The sequence below is a fragment of the Anguilla rostrata genome, chromosome 4 (genome assembly GCF_018555375.3).
Source record: "Anguilla rostrata isolate EN2019 chromosome 4, ASM1855537v3, whole genome shotgun sequence".
Classification (NCBI taxonomy): Eukaryota; Metazoa; Chordata; class Actinopteri; order Anguilliformes; family Anguillidae; genus Anguilla; species Anguilla rostrata.
In genome coordinates this window covers 9,230,309-9,253,392 of record NC_057936.1, presented here as the reverse complement: position 1 = coordinate 9,253,392, position 23,084 = coordinate 9,230,309, and the positions used below count along the sequence as shown (strand labels likewise).

General features: G+C 41.4%; 1 protein-coding gene across 2 annotated transcripts in view; it reads left to right on the top strand.

The window, feature by feature from the left end:
- dnah5l (dynein, axonemal, heavy chain 5 like) overlaps positions 1-23,084 on the top strand; it is a 63,833-nt gene that overhangs the window by 2,701 nt on the left and 38,048 nt on the right. For both annotated transcript variants that reach the window (XM_064330483.1, XM_064330484.1), the window contains exons 4-37: positions 309-497; positions 919-993; positions 1,163-1,249; positions 2,047-2,118; positions 2,830-2,931; positions 3,447-3,633; positions 3,981-4,146; positions 4,661-4,754; positions 4,906-5,004; positions 5,381-5,562; positions 6,030-6,149; positions 6,845-7,046; positions 7,163-7,258; positions 7,683-7,856; positions 8,364-8,453; positions 9,146-9,301; positions 9,987-10,126; positions 11,608-11,759; positions 12,379-12,586; positions 12,991-13,078; positions 13,164-13,287; positions 13,391-13,560; positions 13,820-13,912; positions 14,159-14,362; positions 15,194-15,274; positions 15,614-16,015; positions 16,792-16,910; positions 17,508-17,644; positions 18,109-18,271; positions 18,390-18,501; positions 18,932-19,060; positions 21,129-21,328; positions 21,634-21,787; positions 22,209-22,475. In XM_064330483.1, coding sequence (XP_064186553.1) covers positions 309-497; positions 919-993; positions 1,163-1,249; positions 2,047-2,118; positions 2,830-2,931; positions 3,447-3,633; positions 3,981-4,146; positions 4,661-4,754; positions 4,906-5,004; positions 5,381-5,562; positions 6,030-6,149; positions 6,845-7,046; positions 7,163-7,258; positions 7,683-7,856; positions 8,364-8,453; positions 9,146-9,301; positions 9,987-10,126; positions 11,608-11,759; positions 12,379-12,586; positions 12,991-13,078; positions 13,164-13,287; positions 13,391-13,560; positions 13,820-13,912; positions 14,159-14,362; positions 15,194-15,274; positions 15,614-16,015; positions 16,792-16,910; positions 17,508-17,644; positions 18,109-18,271; positions 18,390-18,501; positions 18,932-19,060; positions 21,129-21,328; positions 21,634-21,787; positions 22,209-22,475 — 5,034 coding nt within the window. The remainder of the gene's footprint in view (positions 1-308; positions 498-918; positions 994-1,162; positions 1,250-2,046; positions 2,119-2,829; positions 2,932-3,446; positions 3,634-3,980; positions 4,147-4,660; positions 4,755-4,905; positions 5,005-5,380; positions 5,563-6,029; positions 6,150-6,844; positions 7,047-7,162; positions 7,259-7,682; positions 7,857-8,363; positions 8,454-9,145; positions 9,302-9,986; positions 10,127-11,607; positions 11,760-12,378; positions 12,587-12,990; positions 13,079-13,163; positions 13,288-13,390; positions 13,561-13,819; positions 13,913-14,158; positions 14,363-15,193; positions 15,275-15,613; positions 16,016-16,791; positions 16,911-17,507; positions 17,645-18,108; positions 18,272-18,389; positions 18,502-18,931; positions 19,061-21,128; positions 21,329-21,633; positions 21,788-22,208; positions 22,476-23,084) is intronic.

Genomic DNA, 23,084 nt, shown 5'->3' with positions numbered 1-23,084 from the left:
AATCAATGTGCAGAGAACAAATTTACCCATGGGGTTCAAAAAAGTGCATCTTATCTTGTAAATTTGAAGTCATGTATTGCTCCTCAGTGTCCTGCTCTAATGCTGTAAAATAAAGACAGTAAGAGGCCACATGGAGGGCAACATGCATGGTGGGGATAGGCCCCAGCACCCCCCATGACCCTGCTCAGGATAAACGGGTATAGATAATGGATGGATGGATGGATGGATGGAAGGCTGCATGTAGGGCAACAGAGGTAGAGGCCCTCTAGATTCGGATCCGCGCTCCTGACTGCGCCCCCCTGTCTTAGGCCTCTGGCAAACGGACAGCAGTACTGTCAAATGAAGCCAGGAGAGAAATGGCCAAGCAAGCGAAAGCTGCCAAGGATGAGCGCCGCTCCATGTTGGACGCCCGACACAAATATCTCATCGCCAAGCTGGCCGATGGTGTCAGCATGGGGGAGGCTGAGATTGAGGAGACTATCATTTCTGATGACAAGGTAAGGCCACGAATTACGCATCTAGGGACAGATTTCTAAAACATACCTCACCTACCCTACCTGTTTTCCGATATACAGTTTCATTATTACTGAGCTGTTTATTCCTCTGTGGAAATACTGAATATTCTTAAGTGATCCCAAATATATGTAAAAACAATTCTATTTTACAAAGTAAAATATTGTCATGATGTCAGTGCAGTACACATGTAAATCATATTGCATTCTTCATATATTTTCATGGAGTAGCTTGTTTTGTGCACAACCAAAAGCATTTCCATGTATACTAAGACCACATGTAAAGCCAACTTATTCTGTGCATGCAATAATACACCTGTGGAGTGACTAAAGGATGAAACTGATTATGGCCTCATCTGATCCAATGCACAACAAACCATAACATTCTGTTTCATGTGCCCCATAGTTCAACCTGATTGAAGAATTCTTTGCACCGAATGGATCAAAGAGATTGCTTTTCTTCTATCAAGAAGTGAAATCGGTAATGCTGAGATTTGTGCATTTTAATGTCACTGTTTAGCTCTTGAAGCCAGCTTTGTTCAAATAGTCAAAGCACTTAAAACAGACAATGGGGGATTACAGGTGGCTTGTGTTTGGGCACTGTCCCTATGGTAATTCCTCCACAAACCCATTGTTGCCTTTCCTTCCAGCGCCACTCCACCCACCTCTCCTGGTCAGACACTGCCAGCTCTGCCCTGGGGCAGAAGAAGCTATTTGTTACCACTGGGTCTGCTGAGGTAAATTCCTGTTTGTCAGTGTTAGATCTATGCATGTCCTTTAAGTCTGGAGAAGTCTCAGAGATGAAGAAGAAACATTAATCAGTATTTTCTTTACACTGTAAAAACAATTGGTGGCAAATATTCACAGTAATTTACTGTAACATATTCACAATAAATTAGAATTAAATGACAACTATATACTGTTATTTCACAGTAAATGAGACCATGGATTTTTAGCTGTGTGCTACTTTAGAATTACAGTAATCAGCTGTTTCTAAATAACATTAGGCCTAATGAATACTTACACCTTTTTCCATACGAGCAAAATTGCATTGCAATGTTTCTGTAAGCTACACGATACCACAACCAAATAGATATCCCCTGTGACCTGTTTGGCTGGCCGACCCATAGTTTGTGCACCGCTGGCCTTGACAACACCTTGCTAGCCAAGCAAGAGCAAAAAAAAAAAGAAAGGACAATTATTGTAAGCAGTTTGGCAGAGTGCAGTAGGAATTACGTGGGTCGCCTCTCTCTCCGTAAGAAAATAAATTACTTTGGGCGAGAGTGCCATGGTAAAGGCCCTGTTTTGTGTAAATCCGGAGTAACTCATAATGATTTCACAACCCAGTAGATATCTCCCGCGGCCCACAGTTTGTGCTCCACTGGTGTGGAAGATGGGTCACGCACTTTCTATCTGAGGAGATCTGAGCTGCACTCATATCGGCAACATCCATCCATCCAAAGTAGTGTTTGTTTTAGAAGTTGAGAGTGACAGTCGATTAATGCTCAGGTGTATTTTTATTTATTTCTTTCAGGGATTATTTGGAACGTGTTTGTTTTTCCTCAGAACCACAGAGAAGGGCATAACAACTGCAAATGTTTCTCAGGTAACTTATTATTTATCACTTGCACTTAACACATTTTGCACTTAACAGTTATTTCATCATTTATACCACTTTTTACCAAGCATTTGCAACCAAGCGTTAAATACAACAACATTATTTACGACTGTGTTCATTTGTCCAATTACTTTTGGTCCCCCAAAATGGGACTATGAATAAAAATGAATTATGAATTCCTACCAGGTTCAGCCAACATGGATGTAAAAACCTGCAAATTAAAGCTGACGGTCTGCACCTAAACCTCATAGTCATTGTTTAATTTCAAATCCAATGTGCTGGAGCACAGAGCCAAAACCCTCCCATCCTTCGGGGATGCCGATGCCAGTTATGCGACTCCCTGTGAGGCTTCCAGCCACAGACTGCAGGGCCCAACCATGCACTAGAGGCGTGCCTCATCAAGATGCGCCACCCAGCAGACCTTTTTGCAAATATTTGAAAAATTTTACAAATATAAACACTGAGAACTGGGTCTTGATTTTAAGCACCAACTGTAATAAAACAATTGTTTGCAGATAGAGATTATAAAGAATGGTTAGTATACAGGTGCTTCACCTCCAGTCCTAATCTGAACAGTGTTCTGGAAATTGTTACTATGTGTAGTTCTTATATATCCAAATATCAAAATATCCAAGTTGAATTATTGTGAGGTTCTGTCATTCTATCTGCATTCTCACCCACACCTTTTCTTCATCTCAGGAGGTGAATTTTGGTATGCTTGACTGCACCAGTGGGAACATCCTGCAGAGTTTAGAAAAGCTGCTGTCTCAAGTAATGCTGCCTGCACTCAAGTCTCAAGAGGTACCAGACTATAAGTGAAGAAATATATGCACCTGAAGGTCATATGAGGTTTTCGCAGGATAGTTAAAACAAATGACCATGAAATAAATAAATAAAACAAATAAATGTAACCAAAAAAGTGATATATTTCAAACCATAATTTTAAATTTTAACTGATTTTATTTTCATGTATCTAGTCCCAGCTTTTATAAGTATCCAACCTCCCACAGTTATAAGAGCATAATGTACAACAATAACAGGTTGGTGAGGTCATGATCTTGAGAGATCATTGGGTGGACTTAACACACCTGATCTGAACACATGCCTAACGTAGAAAAAACAAGACAGCACCTCTTTCCAGGGACTGGGATGGCTCTGCTTTCATGTGTGTGTACCTTTTAACAAGCAACTCAAGTCTGCAGCAACATTATATTGCGCAATCACTAGAGCTTGAAATCTCAAACTTACTGCTACAGAATGTTTGTTGTGAGACTGATCAATAATCTGGGATCCACACATTGTCTGTGTTTCTGCAGAACTGGGGTGCAGTGAAGGATGGGCTGAGGAGTGTTCAGATTCAGGACTTCCTCAGTTCGGTGGATAAGTTCGTCTGCAGCCTGTCTTCTGCCAGGAAAAACATGGAGGGCAAATTCGAGCTGCAGCCAATGGAGACCGCGTATAATTTGGACAACCTGCTCGGTCCTTCGGACTACACAGCCGCAGGTGCAGTGGGGTTCAGCACAAAGGCTCTTTAAGATCATTCATAAAATTACTTTAAAAGGTCAGGATTGTCCACATTTATATTTACAAGACTGAGACAAATAAAAGACAGCGGTGGACAAAATAATATTGAAAAATAATTCAGAAGGCGCAATTTTTGCCTCTAAGTGATACGTCACAATACGTTTATATTTAGTATTTATTTTATGCCATTCTATTATAACTTAATATGAAGGCGAATTCCACTGGTTACGAGTATAAGCAGTTTAGCCCAGAGTTGTAGGGTCCAACAGTAAGCTTTAGTATTATCAGGCATCAGTGTGGAGACACGCTCCTTCTCTGTCCCTTAGCGGGTAACTCTGAGCTGGTGGAGACACTGGAGGGGGTCCTCCTGCACTGGGCCCATCAGATCGAGCAGGTCCTCACCGAGAGTGAGCAGATGAGGAAGGAGGCTGATGACATCGGCCCCTCTGCTGAGCTGGAGCACTGGAAGAGCAGAATGGCCACTTTTAACAGGTGAGCTACCCTGCCATTGGCATAACTTCCCAGGGGAAACAGTGCAACCCTAATAGAAGCATCTTTTTTCTGTAAGATGCAAAAATGACTGTCACAAGCTGCTTATCCTCTGAAATGTGCTGCAAGAAATATAATCAGGTAAAAGTGAGGCTTTGCTAAAACCGCCAACAAAAAATATAATGTCATATAATCCCACATACCTGACCCCTGTAACTACAATATTCTGAGGTTGCCAGATTATCAGATATCAGATTCCAATGCTTTCTACAGTACCTACATCCCAAGACCCAGCCGGTACGCAAAAAACACTAGCAAACTAGCGAAAAACACTAGGAATGTCCAAAAGCCCTCTATAGCAACCACTCTAAGCTATCTTACTATACAAGTAATACGAATCATGCACAGGACAAACAACATGCAAAATTTGTTTTACATAATTCAAGATCCTATGTAGGTGGCATGCCCTGCATTAGTTTAAATCAGGTGTTCTGAAAAGGTTTTTTTATTCTGGCAGCCTTTTGGATGAGATTAAAAGTCCTCATGTGAAGAAAGTTATGGGAATACTACAGGTTGCCAAGTCCAGGACATTGAGGAGGTGGAAAGAGCTGGTCAGTGAGTTGTTTATTTTTTAGTTTATTTTATATTTCAAGGTGTGGAGTTATGCTTAAGCTGTAAATGGCACATCCTTAGTAAATGTGCATTTAGTCATTTACTGTACAAGTACTTTGTGTGTGTGACAAATAATATTATCTTTCAAAGGATGGAAACATCACCAATGCAGCTAATGAGGCGAAAGACAATGTGAAGTACCTCTACACACTGGAGAAGTTTTTCAGTCCACTTGGAAAATGCACTCCAGTAAGTGAAGCCACAAAGGCGTAGATCTATCAATGACTTAACATGGTGTACTTTAAATGGTAAATGGACTGCATTTATATAGCGCTTTTATCCAAAGCGCTTTACAATTGATGCCTCTCATTCACCAGAGCAGTTAGGGGTTAGGTGTCTTGCTCAAGGACACTTCGACACGCCCAGGGCGGGGTTTGAACCGGCAACCCTCCGACTGCCAGACAATCGGTCTTACCTCCTGAGCTATGTCGAGCTATGAGTATTTTGGCTTACACATGGCAGCTTGACCGGTGGATGGATACGTGATATTACTGCTATTTTATAATAACTATACTGATATAAAGTTATTTTGCGGTAAAAGGATAGCAATGTCATTTCCTTCTAGACGAGTATGCTGGAGCACATCCCAAGACTGATGAACAGCATACGCATGATTCACAGCATCTCCCAGTACTACAACACCTCTGAGCGCATGACCTCGCTCTTGGTCAAGGTCACCAACCAAATGATCAGCACTTGCAAGGCCTACCTCTGCAAGGATGTGACAAAGATCTGGGACCATGACAGGTAGACTCAGCCAATGCAACGTTACATGCTTTACACGCTTTTAGGGGCTTTGATCATTCAGTGTTTAAGCTGGGGCTTCCATCCCCCATGCCATGGAGGAGGCTTGAAGGTTGGCAATAGACAAAGGAGGTTGGGTAGATGACAGACCTTGGTCAAATACGTATTTCTTTTGGATTCAAATACTTTTCTGTGCTCTATTGATCTTGCCTGGTGTAATTGAGCCTGGAAATATGACCAGAAGGCAGGGTTTGCACTTTTTGAGGGTATTTCAATGGTTCCAGTACACCAGATAAGATCGGTAAAACATAGAAAGGTATTTGAATCCAAAACAAATACGTATTTGACCCAGGTCTGGTAGATTAAATTATTTTTGAAGGTGGATGAAGATTAACATCTATGCCATACATGTTAGCTGTGGTTATTCTTGTGGTGATTTTGAAGGATCTGAATATCTTGTTTCCTCTCAGACAAGAGTTGCTGAGTAGGATTAAAGAGTGTTCTCAGCTTAACGATGAGTATCAGCTGTGCTTCCACCGTGTCCGGGAGAAACTACGCGAGAACCCAAATGACAAACAGTTTGAATTCAGGTAAATGATCTCAATATGCAAAACCTTTATAACACCAGGGGCACAGTGTTTGAAAATTACTTGTGTTTAACACTGCACTAAAATGTAGTTTGATAAATTAATTAATCATATTTAGATAAATTTGTAGGAATGTCCTTTAAAACACTTAAAATGCCCCCCCTCCCTTCTTGTTTCTGCCATTTTGCCTGTTGTATCTCTGCACTTGCACATGGTGAACTGCAGTGAAAGCATGTGCACTTACCTGTGAGCCAGTAACTATTTTTTACAAGGCACATAGTACTCCAGGGGAGTGCATGCCAAGAGAGGAGAAAGAAGGATATTTCATGCTGGTGGGAAAAAGGCAATTATGTTCCATTGCTACCTCAAACCTGCAGTGCGTAGGCTTTGAAAGAGTGTCATTTTAAGCACTGCGCCACTCAGCATACAGCAGAATCTGCATTGCACATTTAAAAACTAGCTTCATTTTTTCAAAATCCTGGAGATGTTTGGCATGGAATTCGTCAGCTATTTAGCATGGAGCAATCCTGCACTAAGGTACAAACATCAGATGGCTGACATTTTCTCTTACCATGGTAGACACTCCATCAATGGCTTATCAGGTGAATTGTTGAATCAGATGAAGTGGAAGGAATGTTGCACCATTGCTCCGCTAGCCTACCTGCTATATGTGCTAACCACATTTCCCTGTGCCACAGTGAGAACTACATCTTTGGAAAATTTGACACATTCTGTAAGCGTCTGGAGAAGATTGCGTATATGACCTCCACCATGGAGAACCTCTCTGCTCTGCAACACCTTAAGATCGAGAGCATTGAGAAAATATATGTTCGCTACACAACTATAGTGACCAGCACCAAGTCTAAGACCTATGATGTGCTTGATCACCGCAAACTAGAGGTACCAGTACCTATACAGTCTGTGATTTTCTGAAATGAAATGTCAGTATTTTTCACATACAGAATATACCTATAACTCTACTCTGATTTTTATTCTTGCGTCTTTCCTTGGTCCAGTTTGACAATGACTACACAGAGTTCAACTACCAGGTCCAAGGACTCTACCAATCCCTACAGGCCCTGCTTGACACTTCGTTTGAACAGACACTTACTGTGAGTCTTCAATATCATTTTATGATGCACTTTGATATGGTGTCACCAATTTAAACCTTAAAGTTGTACTTTGTATGCACTGCACAGACTAATCTGATTTTCTTAAGGAAGCTGTTAATAGTATTGCTATCCATTTAGCCAGGCACAAATTATGGTACATGTAAATGGTAAATGGTAAATGGACTGCATTTATATAGCGCTTTTATCCAAAGCGCTTTACAATTGATGCCTCTCATTCGCCAGAGCAGTTAGGGTTAGGATGGGTCTTGCTCAGGACACTTCACACGCCCAGCGGGTTTGAACCGGCACCCTCAACTGCCAGCCAATAGTCTTACCTCCTGAGCTATGTCCCTATGTATAATATAGATTTTTTTTTCAATGTTAATTGTGGTTTCAGTGGAGTTTTTTGCTTATTTGTCCACAGACTGAAAGAATGCTGGACCTACTGGTCAGATTTGAGAATGTGGTCGGCAGCCAGCTGGACCTGACCGAGAAGTACATGGCCGTGTTGCATCGCTACAGCCGAGATCTGGAGCTGGTGCGAAAGCTCTATCAGAAGCAGCGGGACAATCCACCCACTCCTCGAAATATGCCCCCCGTGAGTCCACGTTTCTTCCTATCCATATACAGTACATGTACTGGTTAGCTTACATGAATGATTCTACACTTTTAATTATTTAAGGTAAACAGGGAACAGTTTTATTTTAATTAAACAAGGAGGCTGTGCAAATGAAAAATTAGCTGTTCAGGAATCTAATTAAATCTTCAGTCTGGTTAGAATAAATTAGTCTATTGTTTATTCATTAAAAGCTTAGCTTTACTGTATTCATACCACCAAGGTAAGGCATCAAGTAATTGTACCCCACCCACTGGTGGGTGACAGCATGTTTACTAATTGCCTCCTTGTCTATGGGTCTGTTGGCCATGTATTACAAATGAATGTCATCAACAAATTTAGTTGTCAATGTTCAAGGAACTATAAAGGAAATTATACCAATACCTCAAAAAGTAAATAACTGAAATGTAAGATTTTTGCTTTTTTGGAGATATAAAATCATTCTTATTTTTTTGGCAACAGATATCCTCATGACATGTTTTACCACAGGTTGCCGGGAAGATAATGTGGTCACGTCAACTGTTCAGAAAGATCGAATCACCCATGAAGGTCCTGAAAAATAAAATGGATATACTAAAGGTATTTCTAAACACAGAATTTTTAAGCAGTTGTGGAGGATGATGATCATATGAGTGCTTTGCAGTTAAGGAGGGAAGCTCACTTCAGCCTCCTCCAATGTGTAACACCCACCTGGGTGATGCACGGCAACCATTTTGCACCAGAATACTCGCCACACTAAAAAGTTTATTGTATAGAAATGATAGGGTACCCATTCTGTCTTCATGTCACCAAGCAATACCATCATGCTTGGTGAAAAGTAGAAAATTGGAAAGGTATGTAATGTTAATATTCTATTAATAACACAATTATGACTCACATGCTTTTAATATTATTGCAAAGATCAAATATATCAGTAATATTTTGGTTTAAATTCATTAATAGTTTAGTTTTAAGTTTACATTTGAGTTTGCTAATAATGTGTTAGTATTTAACCAATAAATAATAACCAATAATTCTAACAAAATTCTTTACAACAACAGTAATTAATTTTTTTATATTTCAAAACAATGCAACTTTCAATAATCAGGTGGGGTTTTTTTTTTCGTGTAATGTCCCTCTGAAAACATCCACAGTTGCATGAACACAAATGTAAAAAAAAACTGTAAAAGAGTTTATTCCTCACACGCAGTATGAGAAGAGACCTCAAGGCCTCTTCTGTTTTCGTAAAATAAACGTGCGGAGGACTCAAGGCTGCTTTTCTGGCTGGTCAGGTCCCTGAGATTAAGAAAATCATTCGAAGCTATAACAAGATGGCGGCAGTGCTGATGGAGTATGAACTTCTGTATCACCGGGGCTGGTGTCAAGCGGTGGAAATGGGACGGGTTGCTCTGAATGCTTCGCTGCTCGTCAGACACGCTGAAACCAAGGTACAGTGAGAGGGAAACGTGCTGCTGCCAAGGGTACAAGAATGCAACTGCCATAAATAAAACCCCGTAATCTACAGAAGAAACAATATGATGCATTCATGTAACCACACAGACCACCACTTTTTTTTGTTTTTGTTAGATTTTTTAATACCATAGACCTAAGGAAAATAGTTTGTTGGGTGCAGTAAGCTTTAATTAACCATTTGTCTCACATCGTTGCCTCTGTTCTGTTGGACAGAGAACTCTGATTTTGGGGATAGAAAGAAATTATTCCCTTAGCAGAATGTGCTTGTGCTATCTTCTGAGAGCGGGATATAACGGCAGTGTAGAATAATGGTTAAGGAAGTGGACTTGCAATGTCAAGGTTGTAGGTTTGATTTCCATGTGGGACACTGTCATTGTGCCCTTGATGTTTAACTTGAATTGCTTTAAATATTTAGCTGTACAATCTGATTGCATTGAAAGAATATAAGATGGGTAGAGCTAAATGATGTTCCAAAATGCAGTTAACTCACCCATTATCTTGAGGTCATGTGTGCTTGCTGGCTATATCCTATTTTCTGATTTCATCCACTTTCTCAGGTAGTGCCCCACGTATGTGCCCTCCATATCTGAGCATCAGTATGAGTTTGTTATTTAGTTCATTAATAACAGATCATTCATCAGTCTGCTTTTCCCTCTTTAGGACCTGTATGTCAATCTGGACCCTCTTGTTCCCGAGTTACTACATGAAGCCAAATACATGCACAAGTTGGGCTTTGAGGTTCCAGAAGTGATCCTCAACATGTGCTCTAATGAAGCTCAGCTGAAGGCCCTGCATGTCAAGTGAGTGGAGAGCTGGGACTGCGGGGACTGTGACTGTGACTGCGATGCATGACATGCGAATGCAGGTTGGACTAAGCATCAAATCCCAGTTTAGAAGTGCTGCTGAAGTACTGGTCTTAAACCAGTGTGGAGTCCAGACCTGGGACAAATACGTATTTGCTTTGGATTCAAATACTTTTCTGCACTTTGCTGATCTTGTCTGGTGTATTGGAACCAATGAAATACTCTCAAAAAGTGGAAACCCCGCCTTCTGGTCATATTGGCAGACTCAGTTACGCCAGGCAAGATCAACAGAGCACAGAAATGTATTTGAATACAAAACAAATATGTATTTGAGCCAGGTCTGATGTTGTATATCATATAAAAATAAACCTAAACATAAACATTTAGAATGTATCTGAGTAAGGGCATTTGCTATTAAAAGGACTACAGAAACCGTGTCAGATATTCCCTGAATTTCTGTGAACTATTTTGCATTCTTCCTGCTATATATTCTCATAGGTTCTATTCTCATCAGCCATAGTACACCTGCCTAACCAGGGTTTTAGCCTGAGATTTTGTTTCATGTGTGGACCTCCTTAATAGATGTATGATTTCAAAAAATGGGTGTCATCGTCCTCTTAATCATTATGGGTGGGGTTAGCTCTTAGGCAGTGGACTGTTGCCAATATGACTAAAGTACAGTACAATGTAATTGCTGTGATAACAACAATTCTTGTTTTTACAGAATGCACATCTGAAAAAATAACAGTTTACATCACTGAATGTACAGCCAAGCATGAGAATTGCTTTGCTTTCTCATTCTAGAAATGAGGGCGCTATGTATGAACCATAGGGCAGAGGATTTCAATGAAGGTGAATGGTGGCAGGTGGTAAAACTCATTCTGAATAGCATGAATAGCAGTGGCAGCTGTTGAGATGAAAACAGATGGGATGTAAAACTTCCCTTTAACCTGATCATTGGTCTCAACCTGTTTTCATTCATTTAATTAAGTATGCCGACGATCTAAATCAACTGGCAGGTGAACACACAGCTTATTTCCTCCCATCTGTTACGTCCCAATTCTGCCCACCATAATATAACACAGAGAGCAAGAATTTGGACGTAAAAACTAAGTCCCTTGCACTCAAAACGTACTACAAAACAAACACATTTTTTTTCTGGGACTGAATATTCATGAGGAGGCGTGACCACTTTTGCTGTGTGGCTCTTATTCCCCCTGTGCAAGTCCATTTGCTGTAGTGCTTTGTGTTTTTGTAGTTTAAATGGAAGTTTCTGCCCAGCTACCACCACTGGTCAACAGTCCAAGCAAATAGATTTCTTAATAGGCAAGTCAGCAGAGCAGGTCGATGCATATGTCATTATATATGAAGTAAATTTCCTGAAGTACAATGAAAAACTGTGAAATCTAGAGCGTTCTAGAAAGACAAAAAAAACCAATTCTTTTGCAAATGCATACAGAAGACATGTTCTTTCTCAGATTGCAGGAGATGTTGCGAGATTTTCAGGAGGTCCACAACAGGGTCCCTGCCCTCCTCCAGCCTCTTATGCAACCCTTCCTCAGCCACATCGAGGATGCCCTCTCTCCTGGACTGACCGTGCTCTCCTGGACCTCTCTCAACACAGAAAGATGTGAGACCATTTCATATTACATATACATGGACAGGGCGGCACAGTGGTGTACTGTCACCTCACGGCAAGAAGGTCGTGGGTTCGAATCTCGGCTTGGGGCCTTTCTGTGTGGAGTTTGCATGTTCTCCCCATGTCCGCATGGGTTTCCTCCGGGTACTCCGGTTTCCTCCCACAGTCCAAAGACATGCAGGTAGGCTAATTGGAGACTCTAAATTGCCCATAGGTATGAGTGTGTGAGTGAATGGTGTGTGTGCCCTGCGATAGATTGGCGGCCTGTCCAGGGTGTATTCCTGCCTCTCACCCAATGCACGCCAGGATTAGGCTCCAGCACCCCCCGTGACCCTGCTCAGGATAAGCGGAATCATTACTTGTCCCAAGTGGCTCCACTAACTCTGTGCTGTAAATTCTGGCATTTCATAGCACCAGATCCAGAATAGATTTCCCTCTATTGTAATTAAATTGTTTTCATAGCTATCCAACAAGGTCCTGTTGATATGGCATTAACAACTACTGGCTACTCACAAGTTATGTTCAGATCAGCCAGTTTTGCTAATAGCCAGGCCTAATAACCTAATCTGAAGCAATGAATCCTCTCTTTTTTTTCTTTTTTTTGTGTTAGTCATAGAGAATGTGTACAGCGCACTACAGGAGCTGGAGCAGGTAGGAAAGGTGGCGAGGGACACTCTGGAGTGCCGCATTGAGAGGACCCTGCAGGCGATGTCCTCCACACCCCTGCTGGTGTTGCCTGAGGAAGAGCCCATCCAGGTCCATGACTTCCAGAGCCAGGCTGAGGTCACAGTGAGGAGTGCCGGGGAGACGCTCAGCATGTAAGCCTCACTTCTAAGGGGACTTCTAGAAGAGTGCATTCTAGAATGTTGGAGAAATTTTTAAAAAAACTGACGGATCCTCACGATTCACCTGCTGTTTCAGATCTTGAAATCTTATAGCAGGGCTGTGTGTGAGGTCATTTGAGAGCTTGTTACGGAACACAAGATTGTCCGAACTCCCGACGTACTGTGTGCAAATTGTTTCCTAATTTTACAGATGTGGACGGCGAAAATACCATTTTGCCAGGGCAACGGCTTGTAGCACGCCATGCGCCAGCTGGGAAATAGAGACCCATATGTCATATTCTATATGTTTATTGGTCCTCATGTACAAGGCCTCATTATTAACTTTTTTAGTACAATGTACTATATCACATTTGTTGCTTGTGCGGTTTTTACCAAAGTCAAAGCAAGCAGGTGGAGAGATCCGTGTACGAGATGATCGAAGACCTCAAGAGGAAGATGAAACCAGCGGAAACTGTAAACTTGGAGGTCGGTCAACGTTGCTTCTTTGAGGGTAGGCATATCAACCAATAAACCAATTGGTTTTGGAACAGCCCTGTTTTCTGTTGTCTAGGGCTCTTTCCAGTGCCTGCACCCTGATGCCAAGCAGAAGACGCGATGCCAGGCCTGCCTTCCCTGCAGATTCTACACGATGATGGGGCAGCTATGCCAAAGGAATACGGATGCCCTGGTCAAAGGTGAGGAAAGACAGGATGACTCTGGAGCATTCCCCAGAACAGTTCTGCAAAGCTAGTGTAGGACATTCTCCCCAGTAGATCATCGGTGTCCTAATTTTCCCAGCTACAAAGTTGTCACTGGACTCCCTAAGGCGACGCCTCCATAATGCCAGCTCTAAGTATAAGGCATCCTCCCAGCTAACCAGGCCAACCATCCAGCCACCCCTCTTCAGGGCTACTATCCAGCTGGCCATCCCCAACATTGTCATGAGACCCAGCCTGGAGGACATTCAGGTACTGTAGCTCTGTCGATCCATATCATTTTCCTTAGAAAAATAAGTTTATAAAAGTATGCCTCATATACACTTTTTCTGAACTAAATCCCAGTTAGTGTACTAAATGTGCATTTTCAATTCACTTTCCAGTAAACCTGGATCATGGGTTATATTTTTTTTAGAATTGAATCTGAGATAATATACTTTTTTTTCTATATTCCTCCATAGTTTTTTATGTGATTAAATATGAGTCATCTTGCTTGCTATTTGCTTTCTAGAGTATTCTCAACAGAGTTGTGAACACAACACTATCCATGGCAAAGGACATTCCATTGTGGACATTTTCCCATCTTCATCACAAACAGCTGCAGGTATACGCACGTTCCTGTCAAGGTGCACAATGTCACATCGTGTAACGTCTGATGACAGTTATATTCGGGATTGAGTTCAAGTGAACTCATTGCTAATTTGCAGGTCTGGATTAGATATCATTGGGAAGTAACGGTTGAGACCTGATAATAAAATGAGACAATCTTATGGAAATGTCCTACATTTATCTCTAAAAGAAACAGCAATCTGGCCCTCACTCTGCTGAGCCTTTACCTCCATTGTCCCAGGCAGAACAGCTGGCCGTGAGGGACGCTGGGGACGACAGCCTGCCTACCAAGCAGATTGTGCTGAAGCCGCTGGACAGGCAGCTGAGCGAGCACAAGGATGTCACCAAAGCCGTCGTCCAGCTGGGCTCCATTGTGTCCTCACTTAAGGCCGATGCCGGAGACGTACTGGAGGAATTTTCCCATTTCTCCACGCTCTGGCACCAGGTGAGTGCCTGGATGTGATAGATGATAGCTGCTAATCTGCTCTAAAAATGTCTTGTGAGCAGAAGATAATAGATAGAACTTTTCTTTAAATGGATGACTGTCTTGACCCTGTCTTTTTTTTATTTTTTCTGATTTTTGGCTGGACCGCAACAGCGGGGCCAGCCCTACAAACGCGAATGTGACTGAGTGACTGAGTGATGAAGTTACACCATTGGCTGGCCGAGTTATGAAGTTACACCATTGGTCGGCCGGATGAAGTGTGTTAGGTCCAGCCATATACTAGGTTTTGACCTGGGATCGTTTTAATTTCAGTTGATTCTGAGTTGTACAGTTTACAATGAAATTTTTGAATTCTTGACTCATAACCCTGGTCTAATGTAATATGTTTCATATGATTATGGCACCACACTCTGGTGCATAAATGAACTCCACAAGTTCAAATTCAGAGCAGTGCTGGCTGCGGTTGGTAGTTCCACAGGCATGCGCAATTCAAATACTGCAGTTAAAATGCACTCACACGTGGTATCATACAAACTATTTTGTCTATGGAACAAGACCATTATGTGTAAGTGGGTGTGTATTCGTGTTTGTAATAAATGCTGCAGCTCAAATGTTCTGTCAGATATACAGAAATACATGTAAACAAGGAATTGAATATGGTCAGTATCAACAACCCCCCAACCTTTTATTTTTTATTTATGCTTGTTAGGTGGACTGTGGTCTCTGGGGGCTCCACCTCTGTCTGGCCCCTCCCAATTATTAAAGCTATGTTATGAATCTAAAAGTTTTAAGTGACCTTCTCAGTGACCAGTATTGCTTTTTTCCTCTTAGGATCCTGAGGAGCAGGTGAAAGAATTCCTGGAGACCAATCCATCACTTCCAGAGTTTAGTTCTCAGATCAGCTCTTACTCTGTGAGCATTTCCTGTCTGTCATGAGTTGCTGCAATCCCTTAAAATGATCCTCATTGTGCAACCTGCTGTACCTAGAACATTAAGTTATCAATATGCATGGATTTTCCTCATTTTAAGTAGATATACAGTTAAATGCAAAAAAAACAATTTTCGTTTTTTGGCTCTGTACTCCACTACATTGGACATGAAGTAAAACCTTAATATTAGGTTAAAGTTCAGGGATTATACTGTATTCAGGTTAGGCCTCAGTTCAGCCTTTGCCACAACAGTCTCTTTTATGATACATCACTTCAATTGATAAATGGACTTCTAACCCCTTACTGTTGTCTTCCTTTGAAGAAACTGGAGGCCCAGATTGAGGAACTGCCAGCTTGGTGCACTGTGGGCTCGGTTCGATTCGACACCGAACTCCTCAAGATCTCCCTGATCCAGGAGTGCCGTGCCTGGAAGCGTGCGTTCGGGGCAGCACTGAACCGGCAGGCCTTGGCTGACATGGCCGTGATCTACTCCTTCGTGGACGGCGTCAGCAAGCGTCTCCAGCGGCCCATTAAAGACCTAGAGGACGTGAGGGAGGCCATGGCGGCTCTTCGGGAGGTGCGGGAGGAGGAGATCAGGATCGACAGGACCATTGGCCCCGTGGAGGAGTCCTTTGCCCTGCTCAACCGGCACGAGCTGTCCTTCAGTGACGGGAATGAGAGGGTGGACGGTCTGGCCTATGCCTGGAAGAACCTGAACACACTGGTGAGGGGAATGAGCTCCAGTTCAATCATGTAGGCTAAATTTGCATGCCCCCTCATGTGAGGCACCACTTCATATGAACCACTACCAAGAAAGAGCAGGACAATATTGTTGTGTATAGTTTAATGGTCACAAACGACTTCCTTGTGTTGATGTCTCAAAAAGCTCAAAAGCTGTCTCTTGCTGAAAACATTACTATATGTTTGTGTTAAAAAAGTTGTTGGGTGCAGCACAACAGCTGCGATGGCATTCATCATTAGGTTAGAAAACTGCCATTTTCTTTGGTTTACACAACTTCCGGTTTAAGCTGTGAAAATAAAAATGAAAACCTATGTTCATTTTTCCTCTCCTAATACAGGGACAGTACAGGTCATTTTTAGGTTGAACAAACAGAGACGGATAGACATAGATAGACAGGTGTATAGACAGGATACACAGTTTTCACATCCCAAGTACAGACCTATCAAAATGAATTAATAACTTAATCTTAAGATATATTAAATCTTGAATTTAGGAGTTAGAATCAAGTCTACACCTGGCCACTCCAATTCTGGTAAATATTAGAATGGATTTTGGGAATTGGCAGAATGGAATCGAGAATCAACACTTTTGGGATTGGCTTTCAATCCTCCATTTATTTAAGGGAAAATGATTTATGGTAAGTAGTAAGTAGTTGAGTCATTTTCATGAATGCGTAAGCTACACAAACCTCTAAGCACATACATATGAAGTGAAATACAAACAACTTCTTTTTTTTCTATTTTTTTTTTTTTTTACAGGTAATGCAAACTCAGAATACCCTGGTAAGCATTCAGCCCAAGATGAAGGCAGACTTGCTGGCTGGTGTGGAGACTTTTCAAACATCTGTGCAGACCTTTTATTCTGATTATGATGAACGGTAAGACCATTAGAATATCAGGTAAATAGTGTATAAAAATGTAGCATGTAGAGTTCTCATTTGGGATGTGTGCTCATTGAACCTCTTATGTAAGAAAAGGCTTGTGACACCAATGATGTTAGACCTGTAAATGACTAATGAGCAAAGTTGATTCATATTGGTGGTTGACATTTGAGAAAATGAATACAATTCTGGCACATTCGACACATTGAAATGTGTGCATTTGTGATCCTGGCTGTCATTAATTCTGTGATAATGAAGCTACAGAGCAACCACTACAGAGCAGTGATTCGAATGGCAGCGCACCCACTGTTTGTTGCAGGGATTTGCTGCCACCTTTGGTTATCGGAAATAATGTAGCGAGATACGAACAATGTTGTTATATTGTATCTATTACACATGCAACAAGACCAGGTCAAAACCTAGTATATGGCTGGATCGGCCGACCAATGGTGTGGCTTCATAATTCAGCCGACCAATGGTGTAACTTCATCACTCACTCACTCACTCAGTCACAGACATTCGCGTTTGTAGGGCTGGCCCCGCTGTTGCGGTCCAGTGATTTTTTCAGTGTGGAATGAAAAATATTATTTTCAGTGGACCTGGGGTGGAGGGCGTGGCTCCAAATGAAGCCAGTGATCGGCTGCAGGCCTTCCAGGCCAAATTCGATGAACTGTGGAGGAAGTACGTCACCTATTCCGGAGGGGAGGAGCTCTTTGGACTCACTGTGAAAGGTACATGTCCTGTAGAGCAGTGAGTGCAGCTCCCATCCTAAAACAAAACATGAATTTTACAGTAATCAAGATTTATTTAAGTGTTACGTGAATCCCGATCGATCAAAGATGTTGTGCATTGCAAGGGCCTAAAGGACACCTGGGTGGGCTTACCTTGAAATTTATCAAATGGCACTTTACCTTACAGATATGAACAATGAACATATTAGTTGTGTTGGATATGCAGCACTAATAACACACCAAACTAAAGGTAAAGGTGTAAATAGTGGTATTGAACAAAACATGATGGCAAAGAAACAAAAAAGTTATAGTAAATTCAAACTAAATGCACCTGTGGTTCGCACGTTTGCGGAGCCTGTGCTCTGTATATACATATATATATATATATATTCAACCAGTATGCAGTTCTAAATGGGACAATTGGTGAGTCCTTGATGGGTGCGCTTTTCCTCTGTCTTCTGCAGAGTATCCTGACCTTCAGAGAATCAAGCGTGAGCTCTCTCTTCTGTCGAAGCTTTACAGCCTCTACAACTCTGTCATCGAAAGTGTCAGTGGCTACTACGACATACAGTGGAGCGATCTTGACATAGAGAAGGTCAACAATGAACTCCAGGATTTCCAGAATCGGTATATTTTTTAAGATATTCTCCTGTTCGATGCTCTGCTCTTGCATTCCAAATAATCTCAGCTATTTTTATCAGGGAATTTGGGAATAGTTTAGTAATGATTTTCATTTTTTTTGAAGAATCCGGAAGCTTCCCAAAGCCCTAAAGGAGTGGCAGGCATTTAACGATTTGAAGAAGAAGATTGATGACTTCAGTGAGACCTGTCCTCTATTGGACATGATGGCCAACAAGGTGAGTGCAGCTTGAGGGGTCTGTTTCTTTTCAGAACTGAGTACATCTGGCCTCTTGGGTAAAGGTTCAACCAAAGCGCTGGTATTGATATACTCCATAGTCTGCAAATTCAGTCCTCTCTGCACTGGTGGAGAGTGCAGCTGGGAGAATTGCACCATGCAACTGGCTATTGTGACATCAAGGAAAGGAGAGTTTCAGTCAACAGGATAGTCCTTGCATTTTCTTGGGTGAAAGCTTTAATTTTATTGTGGTATTATTTATTGTTTAATTAGTGCATTAATATGTCTACTTTGTATTTCTGCATATTTTTTATGATGAACTACTGTGGCAGCACATCAAAAATCTTCATGTCTTGAACCTGAAAGCTAATTACCTGTAAATCATGTACGGTATATCGACTGTGTACCCCAAAAACGTGTCGTCCTCTCAGGCGATGATGCCCAGACATTGGCAGCGGCTCTCGGAGCTCACGGGACACAGCTTCGACGTGGACTCAGAGAACTTCGCTCTCAGGAACATCATGGAGGCTCCGCTGCTCAAGAGCAAAGAGGACATCGAGGTGTGACATCATCCTGTCACTCACGTTTCTAGCTCGCGTGGAAATTGTGTAACACACATATAAAATTTTAATAGAAATTTTTTGGGAAATGTGTAGACGCCTTTCTGAAAGGAGTTCAATTAGTTTAACTGTCAAGCACTGCTTTTACATAAGCCGCGTTTCCACCAAAATTACCCGGAACTTTCAGTCCCAGGAACTACTTTACCAGGAACTAAAAGGTTCCTTCAGCCAATGGTTGTCTGCGTTTCCACCGGGGTCTAAAGTACCGCGAAGATTAGGCAAATTAGCCCACTGACGTTGTCGTCGGTCCATCTGTCATATGATTTCTTCTGTAACCCCATACTACCACCGAAGTAGCCTACATTATTTTCTAATAACCGGGACAGCCCGGAGGGGTTTATTCCACTTATATACAACGGGTTACCAACAATGACTATATATGGTTACTTTTGTATTTATTGATTTTCATATATCCTCTCAAACACATTCATTAACAGCAGAAAACATGCACACGCTGTAAACAATTTGCTGTTTTATTACTTTCTCGTCGTCAATTCCATATAGGCTAATCGTAAAATGACAAGAATAGAACGAAAACTCGGACTTGCGTGAAAATGTAAATTAGTAGCGGTACAGCCACCGTTTGCTTTCCTTCGAAGTTACTGCTAGCCCAGCAGCGAAGTGTGCCCTCCAGATGCGAACCATGCACCATAAATGAGTCCATAGTCTTCCTGGTCCTTTCGTGGAATTGAAAAATGGCAGTAAAATTGAGTAAAATTACGGCAGTCTGAAAAAGCTAAAGGGAAGATTACTAGAATTAACCTGTTATTTTACCCGGATAAAAAGTTCGGAAGGCGATTTCCAGTTTGCTTGTACTGTATCACCAATGTTAATTATGCAGAACTACCGCATACCTCACATAACTGTATCAAACGTTTTGAGTCAATTACAACGGGCTAACAAAGAAAATATAAAAAAATATTCAGCAACCGAATTAATCCGTTTGAATGTTTTGGTAGCCTACGTAATATGCTGTCCCAGCACGAATGCTTAGCATTTTATAAAACGAATACTAAAGCAAGAAAAGAACAGAAGAGCACACGTTATAATTCCAAGACGTTGACAGGCTATAACCAAAAGTAGGCTACTGCGCCGCATAACATACTAGTTTGATTTGAAGTTATTATGAAAATAAATTGGTTTGCCGCTGCATATTTTCAAACATTGCGGGTAATGGCGGAAAATAAATACAACACAAATGCTACGAGTACTCGACCAATCAGAAATGTTCAGCGCTGCAAGCTCCACCCAAAAGGTTCCTGTACTTTCGGAAAGTACTACCCCCCGAGCAGGAACGTTTTGGGGGGTAAAACAAAGCCCCCAGAACTAAATTTAGACCCTAGTTCCTGCGGTGGAAACGCACTCAGTTCCTCAAAAGGTTCCTAGTTCCGGGGTATAGTTCCTGCGGTGGAAACGCGGCTATAGTTATTATGAGAAAATGATTAAATTATGGCAAAATTAGGTTCATTTTAATAACCTGCCTGATATTAAATGGGCTAAAAGTGATGGTACAGCACAATTTACCTCTGTACGTATTATTATTATTTATTTTTTATTTTTTTGGGGAACATAAAACTAATTTTCAAATTTCAACCATCATTTAAATTCAAGGTAATATTATTTTTACATTTTTGTTATTTGTTTATTTGTATGTTTTCATTGTAGGTAAATTATATCAAGCTCTGTAGGTTCCACCTAGTGTCACTCGGCCCCAAATTTTAATCTTTTAAAAACAAGGCTTGGGTGTAGCCCCGCACAAGAAATATACCAGTAAATGTTTCAGGTTAAAGGTGGTACAGGCTATTTTCACATCATTTTCAAAGTTTTCAGAGAATATTCTTGAGATACGATTGTCCCCAAAATATTATTACCTTTAACCCTTGGTTTTTAACTGGTGACATAACACAGGACAACTGTAACATACATTTTTAACACCAGTTCAATTATTTTTGTGAAGTGTGGTATACGGTACGCTGTAAGTTTGAATTGAGACGTTTCTCCTGGGCAGGACATCTGCATCAGTGCAGTGAAGGAGAAGGACATCGAGGCCAAGCTGAAGGCCGTGGTTGGAGAGTGGAGTGGCCACATGTTCACCTTCGCGTCGTTCAAGAGTCGTGGAGACCTACTGCTGAAGGGCTCTGACATGGCCGAGAAGGTGTCCCTCATGGAGGACAGCTTGATGGTACTGGCCTCACTCATGAGCAACAGGTGAACAAAGATTTCTTTCTCTCCACTTCATACAATATGTAAATATATGTATTATGTAATGTGGCGGGTATCAAATTCCCCTCAGATGGGCTTAAGGAAACAGTTTAAAATAAGGAATAAAGCTTATCCTATCCTTGCAATCCAATATACTGTATGCATAAAGTGAGAAGAGCACAGAGGACATTTTATATCAGGCTGCGCCTCCCCCAATTTTCGAAAAAGCACTTCCTGCTGTGAGATGTTCTAATAGGCATTGTGAAAACTAAACTTCCTGTTAGCTAATGTTGTTTTTTCTGCTGTTCCAGGTATAATGCACCCTTCAAGCCGTCAATTCAGCAATGGGTTCAGAAGCTGTCCAACACTACAGAGATCATCGAGAAATGGCTGACCGTACAGAACCTGTGGATCTACCTTGAGGCTGTGTTTGTGGGAGGGGACATCGCCAAGCAGCTACCCCAGGTCTGCTGCATTATGGGACCTGGGTGGAGCCCAATAAAAATCATTTGTCAATCTGCCAGTCACTAATTAAAACATGGCATCCACAATTTATACCAAAACATAACATAATGACATACCGTGCTTATGTGGCAGACAATAACAAGTCATGGTTGATTTTCTCCTCCTGTGGATAGAGTGAACGTTTATTTGAATGTTTTTGGTGAAGTCGTTTTTGCAAAAACTGATGTAAGGCTGCAGGCTGGCTCTGTAAGAGGGCGGCAAGAGGTGTCAGCCAAACAAACAATAATAATTACAGATGTAGGTATAGTTTTGAAGTCAATAGCTAACATTTTTCACATGACATCAAGTCGGCAATGTGCTTAATTCCACAAAATAAAAAGAAAAAAAAGGTTACATTTTCCATCCAACTTCCATCATGTAGGAAGCCAAAAGGTTCCAGAACATTGACAAGTCATGGCAGAAGATCATGCAGCGGGCCCACGAGATTCCCAACATGGTCCAGTGCTGCGTGGGGGACGAAACCCTGGCGCAGCTTTTGCCTCATCTGCTGGAGCAGCTGGAGGTCTGCCAGAAGTCTCTCACTGGGTACCTGGAGAAAAAGAGGCTGGTCTTTCCTCGCTTTTTCTTTGTCTCTGATCCTGCCCTGCTTGAGATCCTGGGCCAGGCCTCAGACTCCCACACCATCCAGGTACAGGAACCTGCTAATGACCTTGAGCAAACTTGCTAGAGTTACTATGACTGTATTGTACACAATCTGAATCCCTTACATGTCTGTTAGGAAAACATGTATTGGTGTAACCCATGGCTAAGTCTTGTGTTGTTCCTTATGACTATATTATTCGTTTATAACTGTATAATTGTAAAATGCAGTATAACATGGACAGACATGTATGTTAAGGTATTATGTGTAATTCTGTTGGGTTGCACTTAATTTGTGATAATTGTATCTGGAATTTTGAATGAAACTGATAAATGAGGCGGGCCTGATTTATAATAATTTCCTTAGAATAGCTGAAATAGTTTATCAGTAGGAAGACCGAAATTGTAAAAGAATTGTAAGAATTATTGCAGTTATTTTTTTACTATATAATGGAATACTAAGGCATTTATATTGCGTTAAATAATACAGTCTGGATATTTTCCATTTCAAACAATGTGCAAATGAAATGATATTGTTATAGAGGAGTGTCTCCTAATACATTTCAATGGACATTTTTTATTTTGTATCATTTTCAAAGTGGTGTTAAATATAAACAGATTCATAAGAGTACTGCTGTTCATCTAACAGGTGAATGAT